Source organism: Falco biarmicus, chromosome Z (genome assembly GCF_023638135.1).
Source record: "Falco biarmicus isolate bFalBia1 chromosome Z, bFalBia1.pri, whole genome shotgun sequence".
Lineage (NCBI taxonomy): Eukaryota > Metazoa > Chordata > Aves > Falconiformes > Falconidae > Falco > Falco biarmicus.
This window is the reverse complement of record NC_079311.1, coordinates 62275581-62297416: the sequence shown is the minus strand read 5'-3', so window position 1 is coordinate 62297416 and position 21836 is coordinate 62275581. Positions and strand designations below refer to the sequence as shown.

The following is a 21836-nucleotide window of genomic DNA, read 5'->3' as shown; positions in this document are numbered from 1 at the left end:
TTTCAATGTCTAAAAAAAGAAGTGGGTGTGATGAAGTAGAGGAGGGAAAATGGTTTAAGTGACAAATGGCAGTAGGGAAAAGGACATAAGGGTCATGACAATAGCATCACACAAGTTAACCACCTATTTAATTTAGTCAAATGTGTCCTTTCTAGAAATGGGGCTATATATTCTGGTGTGCTTTTGTGTGTGTGACTGTTTCATGATTTTAATTACAAACCTTACTACTGGTTAAATTGGTATATTCCATCTCTTAAGTATTCTTATTCGCTTAGTCATTTGTTTCCCAAACCTTTCACATTCCTCCTCTTTCCCATCACCAGTCTGTCTTGTGCTTCTGTGAAAGAAGGCTGAGGTCTGAGCACATTTGCTGTGACTAACAATAATAGGCCTGAAAAAGTTCTGACCTAGGATCCATGTGCTGATGGGAAACTCTTTAAGAATGGATGGGGGGGAAAAGGGTAAAAAGGAACGGGATTGCATAGGAGCAAAGGGTGAGCACACCAGATCTAAATAGTTTTATAATGGGTTTGCTGTCTTGTTATCCTGAGTGCTCACATCACATTGTTTATGGTGCTAATTGGCCTCCTGATGTGACACAGGTATTTCCAGTCAGTCCCCTCTGAAGTTGTGAATTCTGTAGCAGCAGTGGGAATCTTGGAAATGGCTGAAGCTTGGATGAGAGTTGTCATAACTTACAAATAATAGGGGAGTTATTTGCTTTTTCTTTTTAATTCCTAGATTGAGTCAAGTTGGATTCTTTGTGTTACCACTAACAACAAAGCTTCCCCATGGTTAACTAGACCTTGGTGTGTAGCTTGGCACAGCTACTCAGTTCTGGTCAGTGAGTCAGCACAAACATCTCTGAGAGAAAGGTAACTAGGTAAGATATTGTGACAGTGCATGGAATGCAGACTATTGCTGTGCCGAAGTGTCCTGGTTTGGTGGTCCAGGAAGCCATGTCTCCTCGACTGAAGACCTCAGGTAGTTTTCTGTTCTGCATGGTTTTAAAGTTCAGATGCTGCTGTATGTGTACTTCAGAGACAAGAAACAGATCACTAAACGTGCTTGTTCAAGGATGTGTTCAAGGATGCCGGGTATACTAGTATTTCAAATACTTGGTTTTAAAACCTTCCTAAAATTTTTAATTTCTAGGTTTGGTTAAGTTTGGAGTATAAAATCATTATTGTGTTTTGCTTTTCTACGTTTTCATTCCTGGCTTGGTCTCTGGTTGTTTGACCTTACGCAATGGCATCACAGTAACAGAGCCAGTGAACATAAGTAAAGTCTTAAGCAGAATTATTAGCAACAGTATACAGTAACTATTTAATCCTCATATTTACTGTTCTGCAAAGCAACATTGGTTTTAAAAACTTAATAATTTGCAAGTCTGTGGACACTGGAACTACTTTAGTGAATGTATTTGTTACCTCCTGTAAAATAGAAATAATTTCCAATTAAATAGTGATTTCTCTAGTTTAATTTCTGTCTATTGCTATAAGCCATCTTGGTTCTATAAAGGGATTTTCCTGATACTTTTATTTTCACAGTAGGAAAGGATACTGGGAATACTGTGAGATGAAGCATTGTATATCATGAATTCATGAATGATTGAATCAGTGTTGGATTGTTCAGCTGCTTTAGTAAGACTTGGAAAAAGAATACCTCAAATAGCAATTATGTAGACTAGATAACTTGTTTCTGTGCCTCTGCTCTAGCAAAATTATCTCCATCGTTCATGAAGAGCACTAAATTTCAACTTTCTCCCCTGGAAATGTTTCCAAATAAGCCAACTGACATGCTTCCTTTTGCACATACTGACATTGACCTTAACTGAAAAGTAGCTTTTGACTTTGTTGGGTCTAATGTTGAAGTTGGCCCTAATTTGGTAGTGGTGTTGGTGGGTTGGACCATATGACCTGGAGAGTCATTCCAACCACCATCATTCTGCAGTCCTAATCACTTGGGGCAGACAGTGGAAAATAATGTATCTTGCTGCTTTTAGGGGGAATATTGGGTTTAAAGATAATTAAAAGTAGTGGCATGATTGCTTATCTGCAACAGCTGGGTCTTCTGATGGTGTTGTAGATATAATTGTTTATGCTTAATAGCAACCTTATAGTTCATTCTTATTACAGAAGAACTTTTCAGAGCATATGTGCTGAGGCTGATGCTTTGAGAAACAAGGCATCTCAATTCATAAATGACTCCTTGCAGTTTTAAGAGTTGAGAAACTCCTCCCATCTGATGCCTCTGCATTATAGCCATTTTCCACTGATGAAATCAAACTCAGCCTTACTGGTCACTTCTGCACTATTTGCACTACTGTAAAGGAGGATGTTGTAGCCCAGGCAGGTTTTCTAAATTTAGGTATGTTTATTTTGTTGCAAAACTGCACTTTGCACTCAGAACACTTACGCAGTGATAGTTTTTGCAGCTATATCCACACAGGTGAGAGAAATAATATGGAAATAGTTTCTTTTAAAAAACAGAGGTAAAATTTGAAATCTTCATTTATGTCTTGGAGATCCTTCTTTGACCAGCTTCCCTGAGGGAAAGCAGTCGACAACAAAATTCAGCAGCTCTGATTTATCTGCATATGTGCAGGTATTAATGTATTTCCTTAACTCTCTTGTCCAAAAGTGCTGTTACGGTATTGAAAATAATGAACAAGATTTCACTTCACTGGACATTTCATTCAATTTTAAGATAATTAGAGATATCTCCAATAGAACAGTAGATCCTCTGGCAAAACAATGCAACTCTTGCTATACGAATTATATTTTGATACTAAGTTAGCCAGGCAGAGACTTATAACAGTGCCTTTTCCATTCCACTGTTGCTGATAGGCATACCCATATCCCTTGGCAGAACACTTCGCGACTGTGTGTCCCCTGCAGTATATCAACAGTGTTGCCAAATACAGGCTATTCTGGGGCATGCTGGAAGTGAATGTGAATCTTCCATGTGCTCACTGGGAATGCTCCATCAGCTGTCCTCTTCCTGTGTTGAAGGGTTCTGGTTGTCAGCAGCTGTAACAGCATTGGCACTAGGAGGTACAAATCCTCAAGTAGGTCAGTCTCATGCCACTTAAGGTCGTGTATCATAATTGACATTTTAGACTTGTCCACCCAAGATCAGTGTAAAGATAGTGCTGCTCCTGAAACTTGCCAGGTTTTTGTCAATGAGACAATCCACGCAGCAGAGATTGTTTCTTTTCTTCACTCTAAATGTCTGACTTCGTTTTTTCATTCAGACACCGAACTAATGAGTGACTAAACTGAGAGAGGGTGACAGGATCTGCTTCCAGGGAAAACAAAATGCATTCTTGCTTGAGAATGGTCTCTGAATCCTCTGTATCTCCCTGGTCCTCCCCTCCCACCCCTCCCGGTTCCCCAGTGTGGGAATCCAAGCTTGACTAAACTTTCTGTGGTCTGCAGACCTTCCTACTTTGTGCAGAATGTCTGTTTGATTTCAAAAGGTAGGCTATCTAAAGACAAATATTTTTCCAGCTGTGTTTATCTTTCATTTGCTTAATCAAAATCATATGTTACTCTTTTTTTCAAATCTAGCTTACTGTAAGGCAGGCATTTCTCACCTATGTGGCAGGCTGTGATTGAGTAAGAATCGTGCAAATAATCACTGTCAGTGAACTTCTTTATTATTGTTGTGTGTGAAATGATTATGTGTGTCTGTATACACCTCCCTGACACCCATAAACAGAATATTTTTATTAAGTATCATTGTGCAGGCAAAACCTGCTTCATTGAGGACAGTGATACTGATTGTGCATTACAGTTGTACTTCCTTGGTTTGTTTCAGAACCCCTCATCTTCCTGGTCTCTGTTTCAAAAAGAAAAAAATATAGCTAATCTCATTGCCCTAAAATCATTCTTGCTTTTACAAGATGGGTTTTAGTGCTGCAGCATGGGATCTCTTTTTGCTTAATGTGTGTCTCTGCTATGGGCAATCTCGATAATTCTGAAGTCTTTTTAGGAAAACATAGTTTCTCACTGAATGTGAGTGGATGTTTAAGGGCAAGCATAAGTAACACAGCTTCTGCAACGCTTTCCTGGAATGACATAAAGAATTCACTGTATGGAGGTTGTTGTAGGCAGAGGGCTGCCTGAAATGTCTCTGAAGCAAGCAATTTTTAGGATACTGATTTCCAACATAAAAAGTATAAGTATTGTGATTCCCCCACCCTCCTTTTTCTTTCCTTTTTTGATTTTTTTTTTTAAAAAAAACAAAAAAAAAACCCCAACAGACCAGGGAAAGTAAGAAATGCTTGGAGGTTCTTCATTGTCACTTCAGTAAGATGAATATAATCGTATTTCCTGATCTGTTGTGTGAAACTTTGCTACTAGTGTTCTGGGTGCATCAATATCTGTTCGAAGTCCTCCAATAAGCATTGAAAAAATGACAAGGACTTGAGGTGAAATGTATTTGTGTGAAAATTCTAGTAAGAAAGGTGTTTGAGTCAATTGTAGGCCTCACTCATTGAAAATCATATGGTTGTCGTAGAATGGTTTGGGTTGGAAGGGACCTTAAAGATCATCTAGTTCCAGCCCCCCTGCCATGGGCAGGGACACCTTCCACTAGCCCAGGTTGCTCCAAGCCCCATCCAGCCTGGCCTTGAGCACTGCCAGGGATGGGGCATCCACAGCTTCTCTGGGCAACCTGTTCCAGTGTCTCGCCATCCTCACAGTAACGAATGTCTTCCTAACATCTAATCTAAATTTACTCTCTTTCAGTTTAGAACCATTACCCCTTGTCCCATCAGCACATGCTCTTATAAAAAATCCCTCTCCGGCTTTCTTGTAGGCCCCCTTTAGGTGCTGGAGGGCTGCTATAAGTTCTTCTCGGAGCCTTCTCTTCTCCAGGCTGAGCAACTCCAACTCGCTCAGCCTGTGGTCATAGGAGGAGGGCTCCAGCCCTCTGATCATCTTTGTGGTCCTCCTCTGGACTTGCTCCAACAGATCTGTGCCTTTCTTGTGTTGGGGACCCCAGAGCTGAACGCAGTGTTCCAGGTGGGGTCTCACAAGAGTAAAGTGGCACGGTCACCTCCCTTAACCTGCTGGCCATGCTTCTTTCGATGATGCGCATTGTTGGGCCATGTTGAGCTTTTCATCCACCAGCACCCCCAAGTCTTTCTCCTCAGGGCTGCTCTCAACCTGTTCTTTGCCCAGCCTGTATTTGTGCTTGGGATTGCCCCAACACATGTACCAGACCTTGTAGCTGGCCTTGTTGAACTTTATGAGATTTGCTTGGGGCCACCTCTCAAGCCTGTCAAGGTCCATTTGGATGGCATCCTTTCCATCCAGCATGTTGGCTGCACCACACAGCTTGATGTCATTAGCAAACTTGCTGAGGGTGCACCCAGTCCCACTCTGTGTCACAAATATGTTGAACAGTGTCAGTGCCAGTATGGACCCCTGAGGGATGCCACTTGTCACCAGCCAACACTTGACATTGAGCCATTGACCACAACTCTTTGAGTGTGACCGTACAGCCAATTTCTTTTCCACCAAGTGGTCCATCCATCAAATCCATGTCTTTCCAGTTTAGAGACAAGGATGTCACGTGGGACAGCGTCAAAAGCTTTGCACAAGTCTAGGCAGATGACATAATTTGTTCCTTCCTCATCCACCAACACTGTAGCCCCATCATAGAAGGCAACCAGATTCCAGATTTGTCAGGCACAACCTGCCCTTAGTCAAGCCATGTTGGCTGTACCCAGTCACCTTGTTATTTTCCATGTGCCTTAGCACAGTTTCCAGGAGGATCTGCTCCTGATCTTGCCAGTTCCCTGGATTTTCCTTTTTTCCATTCTTTTATAAATGAGGGTTTTGTTTCCCCTTTTCCAGTCACTAAGAACTTCACCACACTGCCATGGCTTTTCAATTGTGATGGGGAGTGGCTTAGCCACTTAATCTGCCAGTTCCCTTAGGACCTGCAGATATATCTCATCAGGCCCCGTGGACTTGTGCACCTTCAGCTTCCTTAGATGGTCTCAGACTTGATCATTTCCTGCAGTGTGTGGTTCTTCATTCTCCCAGTCCCTGCCTTAGCCTTCTGCAACTTGCGTGGTGTGGCTGGAGCACTTGCCAATGAAGGCTGGGGCAAAAAAATCATTGAGAACCTCAGCCTGCTTCCTATTGCAGGTAACCAGATCTCCCATTTCCTTCCAGAGAGGGCCCACATTTTCCTCAGTCCTCCTTTTATCACCAGCGTACCTGTAGAAGCATTTCTTGTTGCCCTTGAGGTCCCTGGCCAGACTTAATTCTGTCAGGGCTTTAGTTTTCCTAACCTGATCCTTGGCTGCTTGGACTATTTCTCTGTATTCTTCTGAGGCTACCTGTCCTTGCTTCCACCTGCTGTAGGCTAAAACCAGTAAGCTGGAACTGAAGTACTGGGAGATGTGAGCAGCCTCCAGGGCACAGCGAAGTGATCAGAACAGCAGTACTGGAGCAGACTGGCAGTCCATCTGGCAAGCATTTTCTAGCAGCAGTTGGTTATACCCAAGGAAGAGTAAGAACAGGATGAGCACACGTAATAGTTTGCCCCAAGTACTCCCCATACTTCAAGCTGAGTGCTAGGAGTCTTCTGCTGTGCCTTTTTGGTTGGAGGAACCTGACAGATATGGAGACTCAGTCTGACATATTTGATAGCCTGTGCTAGAGTGGGGTAAATGAGATTTCATTAGGTATTTTTACCCTGAGGGTAATTTATCACTAGTCATCTAAAGCACCTGTTACCATTTCTGCAAAACAAGTAGGGAAGTGGTGATCCAAGCTAGTCAAGGTCCTGGTGCCTGGTTACCTTGAGCTCCTCCAAATACCCACGTCTGTTTTCTTTGAGAGTTTGTTGTGCTTTCATGCAAACTGGACCTGGCAGTATGATGGATGTGTGGCAGCCTGGGGGGTTCACACTATTGGAGACTCATCAGTGCTTACAGTTGTAGTTGGAGCATACTCTTGACTGTTCTCTTCTAATACAGGTTAAGGTTAGTGTCACAGTTTTGGGTGACGTTAAGGTAATATTGGTTGCAGTGAGTCCATTGTTGTTGTCTGATTCTGTAACTGCTGTCTGTTGTTCAATGTATAGCTGTTTAATCTCCGAAGCAGAGTGACCTGCAGTATCCAGGTGGTGGTGTGTATTCCTGCCCCCATGCGCACACATCCCACCTGCTGTATTACCTCCTTTGGATGATTTGGATCACATAAGTTCCTTGTGCTTCGTTTGGAAGTCTGCAAACAGTTCATTATTTTGTAGTGGCTCCCTACCACTGGATTTTATTCTTTTGGGCATTTCAACAGAGGCAGCCTAACAGGTGTCAGGAAATGATGCAAGAGTAATCCCTTTTTGTTCATTGTTTTTGTGATGATTGTGGGGCTAGCTGTGTCTTTGATCATTTTTCTAGTCTGAATACTCTGCCTCCTAAGTCTGGACCTTACGCCTTTTTCTTTCAGAGGCACAGTCATCTGACTGCCCTGTCGTCAGATCTAGCCTTGTGCTATCGTGTTCTCTGGATTAATTCTGTTTATCCTAGCAGAGCTATTGCAAACCTGCATTTCTTCTGTTCGGGAGCTTGTGTACAGTGCCTCTGAATAGCTTTTGTAAAAACTAAATAGTTTAGAAGTGCTATGGGAAAGGAAAGAAGCATGCAGCCATGGCAGTTTGACAGACTGTATCTTAAGACCCCAGGTTTCAGAATCTGGTTTGATCCTTGCTGTCTTGATTTTTGTCTTTTCAGTTATCTTGAGCACTGCTGATTTGTATTTCTGAGGCTGACTAAACTCAGAAGAGTCTCTTTTTCAGTAGGAAACTTGAAAGACCTGGGGCTTTAATGTTACCTTTAGCTATATTACTTCCCCGTGCTGTTCACATGCCCATGTTGTCCTTCTGTTGAGAATAAATGAACAGATTTATGCAGGTTAGTGCATTGGAGTCTGTTTGGTACAAATGCAGAAGCTAGCACCAGTGACTCCTGAATGAGGAAACATAACATGTAGCATGTGAAAGGTGGTTGTAGCCCAGTCCTGGTGTGGCAATCCTGACTGCCGAAGGAGGTCATTGTTCTGTAATTGTACTGCTGCTTGTTTCTTGCCCCAGACCAAGGGGTTTTCGTTCCTCCTGGAACAATTTTCACAGACTCAGCTGTTCTACATGACTTCATACTCAGTTAGATGATCTGTCTGACCATAGTAATGTTTAATCCCTCTGAAGATATGTTCTGTTTCTGTCTTTGTTGGAGACAAGATTTATCCTTTCTATAGATCCAGCCGGTAACTCTGAATGTGTTCAATTGAATGCACTGGATGTTTTTGTTTGTTTCAAATTTTTCTACTTCAGTGAAGATGGCGTCAGTGATCTCATAATGCTGTATTAAATGTGTTGCAACTTTCTAAAAAAGTCCTAAAGTTAATAAAACAGAAGCATGCTCTTTCCGTGTTCTGTTTTTCAGATGCATTTTTTCTTTTCTTCAGAATTGCATGTAAGAGATGTCCAATACAAGAGATTTAATACAGCAATTAAAAATGGAGTAGAAGTGAAATAACTTTGTAGACAGAATGCTATAAAATTTAAATCAGGATGAAAGCAATGTTTTGTACTATGTTATGTGCACAGAACAATCTCCCCCAAAAGTATATATCCAAGTTCTACTGTCTTAAGTCTTGCAAGTTCTCTGATATCTTCATACACATGTAGAAACACATTTGTGTTCTCTGTTTAAAAAACAAACCCAAAACTCTGAAAGCAAAATAAATATCCAGTACAATGAAATATCGATTTGTTATTACCTAGTAGGGACAGTGTTGACTAAAACTTTTGTACCTTTGTCTTAAACAGAATGTTGGCTTTGAAAGCTCAGGGAAGAAGCAGCAGGGAGAAAAAAGTAACACAGTGGTAAGTACGTTATTTCTTTCCTCTGGATCAGATGCACAATATATTAAAATAGAAATTATCTTCTTTGTTCATATGTTGTAATAATCACCTCCAAAGCACTAAAATTTTATTCTGCATCATCTTCATGTTATTCTGAAGGCAGTTATTTTTAGTTATAAATATCTGTTGAAGTGGCAAATGAATGGAAGAGCCAAATGAATGATATGTATTTATATGGCATTGTGTGCATATATAGAAAGGGTAATATATGGAAAACTAAGTTGCAGGAAGATAATTCTGTTTTATGTCTTGATGTCCATTATTAAAAGTTTTAGCTTGTGAAGCTTTAGCTTTTATACTGTTTTTATAAATTATTTTTTTTAGTTCTCTGGAAAGATAAGCAAGTTTAGAAAAGCCTGGAGAAAAAAGATGCTTGAAAAAATGCTTTGAGTGCTTGTTGGGCCTCTTGCTGTCTGTCTTTCTGGTTTGCTGATCCTAAAGCCTAGGCGAACATCGCATCATCATTTCTCTTACTGCTGTACCAACTTCCTTTAGCTAGAGACCATACTTAAGAACATGAAGCTTAGTAAAGTTCAATTTTCTATTCAAAGCTTTATGGAAAAGCAATATATGTTGAGAATCAGCTTTTTTCTTTATTAAATGATGCCAGTGCAGATGGCACTGAGTTCCTTTTGCCTCGTATTGTAAGGATTTCTAGAAGCATGTATTGCTCATGAATAGAAAGAATGTCAAATAGAATATTTTGTCTTCAGAACTTCTCTCTGAATTTCTGTGGAGGAGTCGTTATTGTGTATCCCCTCCACAAAAAACCACCACCCAACAACATATGACAGCCGCTTCCATCTGTTCTGATTTTACTGTGTTGCTCTGATTGTGGAAATGCTAATAAATATGAACACTTGAGTGACTGTAATTTAGAGACTTGATATAAAATATCAGTTTAAAACATACAAAATCTTCTGCGTATTTTATCTGGTATTGCTATAAAGAACAGAGAAGCATGTGCACACGTTCGCATTTTCCAGCCTTTTGTGTAGCCTGGAAGGCTGTGGGCTCTGTGTGCTTTCACATTCTCCACTGAGCAAGGAAACTGCTGTTGCAGCACTGCCTCAGCTGTGCTTGCTGCTCCTTCAGGTTTGTTGCTTGCTATAGGCCAGTGACTAGTGATGCCTCCTCCCTTCACTTTCCCAATGCTGGTTCATCTCTTTTGACTGTGTTGTTTTAACTGGAAGAATTAAGACAGTATCTCTTCCTTTCTGCTTCAATAATTTTGACAGTATGTGATACAGAGCGTTTACTCATACAGTAGATCCAGACATAATCCCTCACAGGACTAAAGCTGAAGCATAAGCAGTTTAATATGGTTTTATATCTCTTCCAGAGGCTTACCATCTCTTAGTCTGGTGCTCTGTGTATTTAATTTTCATTGTTTTCTTTGAATAGAAAGTCAGGAACTTGTCCTGTTTGTTTTGATGGATCTTTTTCACAGCAACAGTGAAAGAAAATGGAGTTATTTAATGTATAAATTAGTGGATTCTGGAAACAAAGCAGTTCTGAAGTAGCTTGGTACAGCTAGCTGTACCAAATAGCTGTGATTGTACCCCACTTTTTTTATTGGGGGTGGGGGGTGGGGGAGGAGGGCAGGATGCAATGGATAGTGGGGGGTGGAATTCACTTCAGTGTCCTATTGGGATAAATATTTCATATTCCTCGCTATGTATTAACTTAAAAGTGACAGACACACAAACTCAAACTTATCAGTCCTAGAATGGAAAGGAATTCTTCAGCCATTTGAAAACATCAGTGTTGAAATACAGAAATATCATCATGGCTTTTTTTTTAAAAAAAGCTGGTTTTAAAATATTCCATGAATGTTTGAGGGGCTTCTGCAATTTCCTTCAAAATTCCATTTGTCATAGTAAATATCCTTGAATAATGTATGTGGCTTTTTCTGATTTGAGGAGGAGAGTCTCAAGCACAGTGATTTTAAAACTCAATTTATTCCTCTTAATGTTTTCTTAGTAACACTACAAATACGTATCCAAAGAATATGCAATCAAGTTGAACATCAGAAATGAAGCTCAGATCTAATGGTAATCTCAGCAGCATTGTTAATGGTATACAATTAGAAACCATTCTGCAGATGAAATGTTATAGTGGCACTTACTTGGATAGACTGGCTGTCCAGATGGAAGTTAGTTTCTAGGGCTGCCTCAGTAAAAGAGCGAGAGGAAATGTATGTGATCGAAGTTGCAACTACTGGGGCTATGGTTGTGTAATGATAGGAGGTGTGTGTGTTAAAGTCAGTATAAATATTTTAAATAAGAGAAAATTATGATATTTTCTTTTGTATAGACATTTTAAAATTTTTTTTACCATAAATGTTACCTGTAATTTTTTTTCATTCTTTTTTTTTCTTAAGGACGTTTCTGTAATGAGTTTTGCCTTAAATTATAGATCTACTGTCATACACCTGTGCCTTACTGCCGTGGTCTAGGATTATTAGAATGTTAACAATTACTGCATTTCATTTAAAGGCTATACTTGAAGTAGAATATTTTGTTTTGTAGGTATTTTCCAAGAGTTATTTTGCTGCTTTTCTCTGTTTAAAAATACTTTATTGTTTTCGCAAAATCAGTCTGGTTTGGCATGATAAGGCCAAGTACTGACTGCTTTGCTGTATTGGTGCTTTTTTACAGTTACAGAAATGAATAGAAATAAATATTCCAAATATTGCTTTTGATACACTTACGGGGGGTGTGTGTGTGGTGTGTTTACTTGTCATAATAACTCTTCAGGATTGTTTTAGCATAGGCAGTTTAGCTAAATTTCTAAGCTGGAAAATAACTGTTGCAACAAATATCTGGTTAGATAGTATGTAGTTTCAGTAAAGCAGGAGAATGCTGTGTTGAGCCAAGAATAAGTTATTAATACCATCAACACCATTAGAACTAAGTAAAGAGGCTTTATAAAATAAGTTGATGAAGAACTTCAGATCTTAAAATATTCAGAAATCCTTTACACAATTAATGCAAAACAAAATAGAAGTAGTGATTTGAAATCTGCTTGGTATTTACTTCATAGAATACAAAACCCAGGTAATTTAACCAAACACCTCCAGAATTCATACCTGGCATTGCTCTTCTGGAAGTTGTGTGAAATTGTTGTGCTGCTTTGGTCCTTGGGGGTGTGTGCGCTTTTGTTTCTTTGTGGGTTTTGTAAACAGGCATCGAGAGCTTAGAAAGTAGTTTAACCTGGAGAGAAGCTTTGAGTTTTGTTACCAGCTTTGAGTTTTGTATTTCAGCAGGCTTAGGAATAGAGTATCACTGGGTTTGCTTCTATCCTAGCAGCTGTTGAATCACTAAAAGCAAAATGGATTTCTTTCTCAAAAGATGTGTCAAGCATCCTTCGTATTTTTGCATTTAACAACTGTTTATTATTTACTGTATTTACTAACATATTCCTCCTCCTGTTACCATTCACCATTGTTGTTTCATGAGTAATGCCTTTTATTTCTTTTGATCTGAATGTTGTATGTGAGCAAGTACAGCGTGTTTTTCAGTGTTCCCTGTCTGCATGAGGACATCCAGCCATGGATGCAGTTGAGCATTGTTTTTGTATTGGGAGTGGGGAGGCTCAGACTATAGCTTCACATTTAAAATGGTGAAATGGTTCCAAAATCCCTGTTATTTCCTACCACTTGTTGTCTCCCCCAGAGTGCGGCACTGCGGTTCATTGGTTTGTACTGACCTGAGTGTCTGCCAGTCTCATTCAGTAAAATGAATGACATAACCGATCCAGTTTTGCGATTTTTTTTTTTTTTTCTAGAAGAGAAAGAAATAGCTTGGATGAGAGGGAGGAGGAGGTGATAATACCTTAACTTGGCATTGTCGCCCAACGAGGTTTCCACACCTCAACCAGACAATACCACGGCACTTAAGAGGCAGTCTCTTCACAGTATGTGCTGTCTTTTCATGCTTCAGCTCCTTGTCAGTGCCCATCAGGTTTGAGTCACACTTTCCTCTCCTAAAACCACAAGGAAAAGAATTGCAGAGAAACAAAGTTCCAAGTTGGGATTTGCAAGGTGCTGGTTGCTGTCTGTTAAGTTAAGACCTTGCCATGTCCCATCCAAGAAGATTGGATTGATTTTAGAAGCCTGAAACAGCCCTTACCACTGCCCGCCAGCTTCTTTACGTGATCTGTTGATGAGCAAGAGGTGCCAAGTCATTTCTGAGATTAAAGAATGAAGGATAATGGTGTTCTTACTTTACTGTAAGAGCTGAGGATGTTTTGCATTCCCTGAACTACTAAGATGTTTACAGTTTCCCCAAATTCTTGAGGAGTAGTGCTGCTGTTAGCCAAAAGAGATTAATATAAATTGTGCTGTGAGTTTTCACAATACAGCATCTTGCATGAGCAAGCCAAATAGCCTGTGTCTTGCAGTGCGTGTTGCTGCTATAGGAGTAGAAAAGTGTTTAACATCTCCAAAGGCAGACTGGTTCATGTTTTCATGTCCAGTATAATACACTTAATTTCCTACTGATTTTTTTAATGTAGAGGAAGTAATCAACTCTTCTGTGCTTTGGTTTTTTTAGTGGATTAAGTAAAATTTCTAATGAATGTTTTTTTCTTTTCTTTTTCTCCCCCTATAATTCATTGTTTTAACAGGAGTGTGTTGGGACTTCTGTCAGCCTTGTTCTGTTTGTCAGGTTACATATTAGGTATGTGCTTCCTGACCCAGTGTTTCCCTTTCTTGTGTTTACATGTCCTCAGCTCCATAGTTCTGCACTTCTTCATAGACAGTGGAGAGCCTGAGCAGATACTTCTGTGCCTAGTTGTTCATGCCTTTCTGTATAAACATCTCATAGCTGGTTTCATTTTCAGCTTTGCTGCTGATGTAACTGGTAAACACCCTTTTGAAAGCCTTGGGGGGATGGGGGGGAAGTGCTTTCACCAGCTTAGAGCATGAGCAGTCACATCCTGTTAGCATCAGACAGGAAATTTAAGGGACTAATGGTACAGTGAAACGATTGCTTTTAGCGCAAGTTAACAGAGATTAGGAACAAAATACTGTGAACTTAAATTCTACTTGCAACAAGCCTGAGTTCAGAGTTTTCAGAGAAATGTGATACTTGGGGGCTGTGTTTTAACATTGTGGTGAGGGTTTTTTTGGTGTTTTGATTTATTTTTTAATGCTCATTGAAACGTGGGTAGACATGTGGTTAAACAAAAGTGTCCCATGGGGTTCTGGCAGATCTGCAGGTGCTTTTGGGCTGTCAGAAGCTTGGATGATGGGGTTGTGCAGGGAATCAGCAGAGTTCCAGGAAGGAGTGATGGTTCACTGGATGATGCTGTCTCCTCTGGATTAATACTTAGTGTGTATCCAGGCTTGCTGCTGATCTTACTTTCTTTCATTGGTCATGGTGTTTCAAATGAATGCTTTGCTTTTCTGCTTCCAGTAATGTTATTCAGTAAAAATGTTTCGCCATTTATAGATTGGATTGGGTGTAGTGGTAAGGTTTTGGTACCAGGGGGCCTGCAGGTAGGCAGTCTGTGAGGAGCTGCCAGAAGCTGCCCCTATGTCAGATGGAGCCAGTTCCAGCCAGCTGTGAGATGGACCCACTACTGGCCAAAGCTGTCAGTCAGTGATCTTGATAGTACCTCTGTGATAACATATTTAAGAAAAGAGTAAAAAACTGCTGCACTACAGCATCCAGGAAAGAGGAGTGAGACTGTGTGAGAGAAACAACCCTGCAGACCCCCAGGGCAGTGCAGAAGGAGGGCAGGAGGTGCTCCAGGGGCCAGAGCAGAGATTCCCCTGCAGCCCGTGGGGAAGCCCATGGTGAGGCAGGCTGTGCCCCTGCAGCCTTTATCCATGTTTAAGTGCTGTGAATGCATGCAATCTTTTAAAAAGATCTTCCTCCCTACTGTCTCCCAAAAACTCAAGATCTCCCTTGCAAAGTAAAGGAGTAAGTTAGCAAAAGTGGATATGGGTGTTTTGCATTGTTAGGCCTCATGAGTGTTGTTGCTCCAGAAACTTTTGAGACTTGAGCAAGTAAGACTAGATGTGAAGAGAACAGCCACATATTTCACATTTTTGTGAAAAAGAGGGAACAAACAATGTAATAACGTATGCTCTTTTTAAGGGTTTTGAATGAAAAACAGTACCTTACTTTGTTATTTATATGAACCATGTAGTGAACTTTTTAATATTCTGGAAACTGAAGTGTAATTGTCAGAAGATGAAATGACTGGACGAAGTGAACTTGCTTATGGCTGTAGCTAGTCTTACGTAGGTGTGCCTTCCCCTGCCAGATGTGTGGCAATCAGCTCACATGTACAATCTTTGCTTACAGTCCCTGTTGTTCCCAAGGCATATGTTCTTCTGTTTATGCTCCTGTTTGAAGAGACTGCTGTTGGTGCTTCTTTCTGAAGTTGTGTGTCTTTCCACAGCTCTGCAGATCTCTGAAACAGTAACAAAGTGAGACACTAATTAGTTTTGCAAAAGGCTTTTTTGTTGGTAAATGTTGGCTGTGGAATTCCTCCTGTGTCTTCACGTGTGGCCTCTGAGGCTTGGAGAAGGTGTGGGTAGCTCTGACCCAGTGAGCATATCAGCTTCCATGGCATCTTTGGCATCTGACTGTGGGTGGCAGGAGGATGTCATGCTGGAGCCTGTCCCTGTGGAAGAAGCGGAAGAAGCAGAAGGAGGTTATGCTGTCTCTTTTGCGGACTTTCCCATTCTGTGGAAATCCCCAGTGTGGAATTCGCAGTTTCTAAACTCTTTGCATTGCAACACAGTTAAATATTTGTATTTTTAGATCACTTTTTAAGTAACTTGGCTGTAGTTTTATGGGAAGCGTGAAGTGTTCTGATAGTCAACATTGTAACAAAATCCTAGCAACATGGAAGCACTATTAAAAAAGGAAGTCTTGACATCCCGCTATTCTAATGTAGGTTTTTTCTGTCTTTTTAATAAATAGATGTAGAATCTGACTTCTGTTTAGTGAAAACACTAATGTATGGCAGTCCCTTGACCTGTTGTGTAAATTAAACATACTGTGAAGTACTTGGCAAGCTAGCTGTTCATAGAGGAAAATCTAAGTACGTGAATTTTTTTTTTTAGTTGGAAGAGGGGTTGTACAGCCTGTGACTTCATGTAGTGTAGTGACCATGGTATTTTATTTTCTTCCTGTATTACTAACATACTGTCTGAAAGTTGAAGTGCAGTCTGCTGAATGTGTCTGAAGGACTTTTTTGGCCTTTGGAAAAGAAGGTTTCCTGTCACAAATCCAGAAGTTGAAATACAATTTCTGCAATTCCAAAACAAATGCAGATTAAAAAAAAGCCTATTTTAATTTGGTGTGTTGGCAGTTTGATCGAGAAAATAAATACACAGTGCTGTTTTGGAAAAGTGTGTATTTTTAGACCAATTTCCTGAGGAAATGAAGCTTACACGATAGTGTTGTCTGTCTGCGCATGTTGGTCCTTCCTGAAAAATTGTTTAAGACCGTCATCTGATTCCAGCCAAACTTGAAACTTGAGGTGACATTTTGAAGATCGTTTTTTCTGAATTTTGTGAAAAATCATTGCTAGTTAGAGGAAAGAGCCCTAACCTTGTGCTTTTGCTGAGAAGAGAGGCAGAACATGGCTGGTGTATGCCATCAGCTATCAGCTAGTCAGTTTGCACCGTTTAGGTTTGCTGTCTCCTGCTGAGCAGGAATATTGTAGAAGCCATCAAGAGCAGAGGGAATTGTTGTAGTGATGATTGAGTTTAAAGGAAGAAAGGTGAGTTTCCATAGCAAGGTGGAGTTTCCTTAGTTTCAGTGTGCACAGCAAAATATGCTGAAGTTTTCCAAACTGAATGGAGTTGCCAAAAGAAGTCACTTCTTCATCTGTGCACTTGGAAACCTTTCCTTTTAAACTGTAGATAGGACAGCTGGTAGAAACAATGCTGGTTCTTTCTGTTGTGTTCTGTCTTTTAATTTCAAATCCCTCATTTAGGTACACTAAATTTAATCTCACACATCACCAAAAAAAATATTTAGCTTTCCTATAGCTACATTTTATTGCTCTGTAGAGGGTGGATTTTATTATATTTAGCAAAATATCATCTCAGTAACCTTTGTAAAAGTAGGGATAAGCTATGTTGTAAAAACTCAATTGACACTTCGTAACTGCTGCTTCAATATTCTCTGCTTGTCTGCAATGTAAGGTTGTGTTAGCAGGTGACAAATTACAGGCTAAATTTTCGCTTCGTCTTCTGGGATCTGTAGGTGTTCTAACCACATTTAATGCTGCTACAGATCTGTTGAGTTTAAAAGAGATACTTTCTCCTGCCTCTCTCTCATACATGTGTATACACACACATGCAGATACGTAGACACATCTTTCAAGTACATAGCAGGCAGTGGAAGTTTGAGAAGCTGCCCCGAGTAATTAAGTTGTCTTGGTTTTTCAGTTGACCAGTTTCTGTTTTGCAGTGCCTGAAAATGACAACAAAGCGGAATTTGTTTGTGCGGCTGGTGCCATGCCGCTGTCTGCGTGGAGAGGAGGAAACAGTCACTACGCTTGATTATTCTCACTGCAGCCTGGAACAGGTGCCTAAGGAGATTTTTACTTTTGAAAAGACCTTGGAAGAACTCTATTTAGATGCTAATCAGATTGAAGAGCTTCCAAAGGTATGTTGGGTCGTTTTCTTTTAACTCTGTTACTTCATTAGCATTGCAGAAGCTGATGGTGTCTAGCTTCCCGATCCAGCTTTTAGGCTGCAGTTTGCCAAATATTTTAAAGTAAATGTTGGTCCGAGAAGAAGCAGCCCTGGTAGAAGGAATGTTCCTGCATTCCAGTTTGACTTGTTTGCTATATGAATTGGGATGAAACTGCTTAAGCAGCTGATCCAGCCCAAGTGAGGTACATAGTAGAAGAGGCTGGCTACATTATTTCTGTGGTGGTATCTGCTCAAACTGACTAACTGTATTCAATGAACTGCGGCATTATTTTGAATCTGTGATAACACAGGAATATTAGAAGAAGCAAGATTAACGTCTTCAGATCTTGTGCCCGCAAATGTAGCTACAATCCAAAGTATATATTCACTTGAAGTCCTGCTTTCTTCTTCAGTATGTGACTCAAGACTTTCTGAAGTGCTTCAGATTACTTAAATTCAAAAACTAAAGAGCTGGTATGCCACTTTGATTAGATCTTTATTATAGAAATTAATATTCGTTGTTTGTTCTGAAATCTGAAGACAAACTGCATGCTGAATTAGCCATATATTAGAGAAAAGTGAAAATTTTTGCCAGTGAGACTTTTGAGAAGTAGAAAGTGGTCATTGCAATAAACTTGTTTCCATTACTAGATTTTATTGTGGTGGAATTAAAAACTTAGTACTTAGATGACAGATGTAATACTTAAAATTGTTTTGTCACAATTGTGTGCAAATCTTTACTGTCAGGCAGGACAACTGTAGAATGCTCTTGTTAGATTTTTGGAAAGTTTGCTATAACCGCTTTGGGTTTTGCTGGTTAGATTTTTTTGAAAGATAAATGAAACCACTAAGGAAATAACTGCCAAGTTACTGTCCTGAAATTGTTTTATCAGAAGCCCTGAATTCCAGTAAAGCTGACTTAAACCAGCTGAGTGGTTTTGAAAATCTGAACTTAAATGCTCCTGAGAAGCCATCAATGAAAATTTCTATGTAGATGTTGAATAGAACTAGTTATGTGTAACTTAAAACTAGACATTTTGTCAAAGTTGGTTATCTTTTAGAACTTGCACTATTTTATTTTTGTCCCTTCCCAAGCAGATATTTCTTTATTCTAGAGTTGGTTACTTTAGGTTTTAGTAGTTTGCATTAAAAGACTTTGTGTAAGCCATTGAGGGTGTTTTCAGATGATTTCAGAACTTAATTACTCTTATTTTTTATTGGAGAAGAGTAAAATCAAATGCTTAAGAAACCAGAATAAATCACTTTTCTTAGGGGGGAAAAAAAAAAAAAGACATTTTCTGCACTCTTCTTCCATTAAATTCCTATTTCCCAAATCATAAGGACTAAGCCTTTCTCTTTCTCTCTAAAAAATCCCTTTTAGTAGTATTAAAAGAATAAGAAAGACTGTACTGAAGTGATGAATGGATGCATGTTGATGTTTTAGACTGTTTAGGCGACTAGGTCATTTTGTCTTACTTTTTTGTTACATGCCATTTGATTTCATTAGCCAGTTACTATATGAAATCGAGTTTTAATACATAGGTAAGTTGAGGTGGGCAGTCTACCGCTTGCCTTGGTCTAGTCAAAGATTAAATTATCCATGCAATTAAAAAGACTGCTTGAACATTAGTTTTCCTTTTTGCTTTTCTTCGCTGAACTGCAGGGACCTGTAATAGTCTACACTTGTTTCATGTTAATGTGTTTGTACATTATAATAAGTCATCCTTATAGGCTTATTTTTGAGAAACTAAGCATTTTTTTCACCTTTTAAGTTATTTTGGTCATCATTTTTTACAACCCTTTCCATTTTCAAAACAACCCCCACACACATATAAACTCAAATACTGTAAAGGAAACAAGCAGAGAGATCTGGGAGTAGTGAAGACATAGTAAAAGTGTTTCATTTAATCATTTGACAGAAATTGTAATCTTAAAACTATCCAGAGTACCTGTAAGGGAAGGCCTGTAACATTTGAAGTGATACTAGTCCATTTGGAGCCAGGGTTTCAAGCTGAGTATGCCTTTTCCCTCACCCAAGCTTTTTAGTCCTTTAACTGAAAAAGGCTTCTAATTAAGCCATCTCAGATGAAGGGTGCGGTACTTATTAGGCTGTCTCCAGCTTTCTGAAGCCTGGTTAAGACATTCCCGATCTTCCCCTCTCCTTTTTGTCCCTGGTGGTGTGCTTTTATCCCTGTTTTACCGTCTGCTGCCCTTTGTATGCCACCACACTACTGGTTTGGGGATGTCTTGTCAGCCTCGTTGCTCAAATAGCCTGTCAGTGTGTGTGGCTGCTTTTTTCTTTTTTTTCTCCTTAATTGCCTCCAGTCTTCTCAGAATTCCAGCACACTTCAAGAATCAGTTCTCATAGTATAGCTCCTTCATTTAGTTAACTGGACAAGGGCACAGCATGAGCAAACTGCAGTGAGAGAAAGATGGTGGTAGAGAAGGACTTTGCTTTACACAAAGTGCTGTGTGTAAGGTATGTAATCCCAGTTTTTCAAGAGTGACAAGGCATTTGAAATGCTTTTATCTTGTGTGCTAAATCACATTGGAAAAGGTACCCTGTTTATCCCAGCTGCCACGGTGTTCATTTGAGCTGAAAAGTAGAAACTGTAGCAGTTGTAGTTTTCCTTCTCCCTTTGCTGTACAGGAGAAACTGAAGTTCTGCAGTAAAATAGTCCTTAATTATATGACTTCTGGTGTTTACTAACAGTAATGATGGCCTACTGAATCACTGAATATGCAAACATTAAAAAAGAACAACAACAAAAGGAACATCTACAAAGTCAACACCATGTAAAACTCCCCTCCTCCCCATTTTCCTTTAGGGACTTGGCAATTATTTGTGCTGCATTTGTTTTTGCCTGCCTGATCTGTGAAATTTCTAATGATTCCAAGAGTCCAGATTAATGTTTTCAGGGACGAGTTTTAAGTATATATTCTTGCTTGAAGTACTGAAATAAGGGAATGGCTCCAAAACATACGGGCTCATCAAAGTTCTCCTTTGCTTATAGTATGCTAAGTAACTTCTAACTCTTCAAAGCCTTAATGGTATCAACTAGTTCTAACAGGTGCACGTTTCTGAGGAATTGAAAACATCAGCAGGCAAGTTAAAGCTCATTCCTTGAACTGTCAATCTTGCTGATTTATGTCTACTTTTGTTCTGGGGTGGTATATGAAAACGTTATGTGAATGGGGCTTACTCCAGCAGTCTGTGGCTGAAGTAATGGCCTCATAATTAAGAACCAAGACGTTTTGAATGAACTAAGCCCATTCCTATGATGTTGATCGGGATAAATGTTTTTAGTCATAGAATGCTTCCTGGGTTTGTATGATCTTTTCTTGGAATTCCAAAAGAAAAGAACACTAATCCAGGTATTTATGAATGATCTTATCCAAAATGTTTGGGAAAGGAGTATTTGTCATAAATTTGTTCAGATGAACCTTTTCAACCATTTTTCTTAGAGATATGTTTTGTACTACCTATAAGCTTTCTACATATAATTTGAGTTTTCTTCCATCACACTAGTACTACTCGCCCTATTTTGTCAATTTGTAAAGTTTTTGGGTAAGAATCTTAAGGTACGTTGTATCTAGGAAGAGATCTGGCTCTGAGCTTTATATTCGATACAAATTATAATGCATGTATACAGAAGAGATTATACAGTTTTCTATGTCCTTAGATCCAGACTGTCCTAGTTTTCATCATAATTTTGTTGGATTTTTGTGTACTTGAGCTAGGAAACATAGAAAGGAAAAAAAAATATTGTAGGATATAACAATGAAATTTAAACATTGATAGAGAGTATCAATACCTACTCAAATACTGTTACAGAATTATTTGACTTTAAAAAATGCATCTGTGAATTTATTATTTTTTGAAGAAAATTGAATTACCAGTGGGGTATCACATGGCACATCTATTATGGAAAATATTTTGTGATGTTTCTGGGACTACAGGTCACAATTTCTGAGGTACTGGAAGGAATTTGTAGGAAGTGTTAAGCATAGCTGCTGGCTTGTTGTGGCAGCTGGTAGTGTTCTGCTTTCCTGAGCATTGTAAACTTAGTCAATTTTGAACAAAACTAGTTAAATTTTTTTTTGTAATCAAAGACTCTAAATAGTCCGGCCTTCAAGCTGTGAGGTCAGAGGTTTATAGGGTTTAAACCCAAAAGTGATACAGAGGAAACTAAGAGAAAATCACATTCACTTTTTTCTT

At 39.4% G+C, this 21836-nt stretch overlaps 1 protein-coding gene across 11 annotated transcripts in view; it reads left to right on the top strand.

Annotated features, from left to right (window-relative positions):
- Positions 1-21836, top strand: part of ERBIN (erbb2 interacting protein) — a 122729-nt gene that overhangs the window by 37125 nt on the left and 63768 nt on the right. For 6 of the 11 annotated variants that reach the window (XM_056324362.1, XM_056324373.1, XM_056324372.1 and 3 more), the window contains exon 1: positions 17391-17588. In XM_056324362.1, the coding sequence (XP_056180337.1) occupies positions 17400-17588 (189 nt within the window). In that variant the 5' untranslated portion in view covers positions 17391-17399. Of the gene's footprint in view, positions 1-8853; positions 8911-17390; positions 17589-21836 lie in introns of those variants that run through there. The other 5 variants (XM_056324368.1, XM_056324365.1, XM_056324367.1 and 2 more) reach the window with 1 other exon arrangement.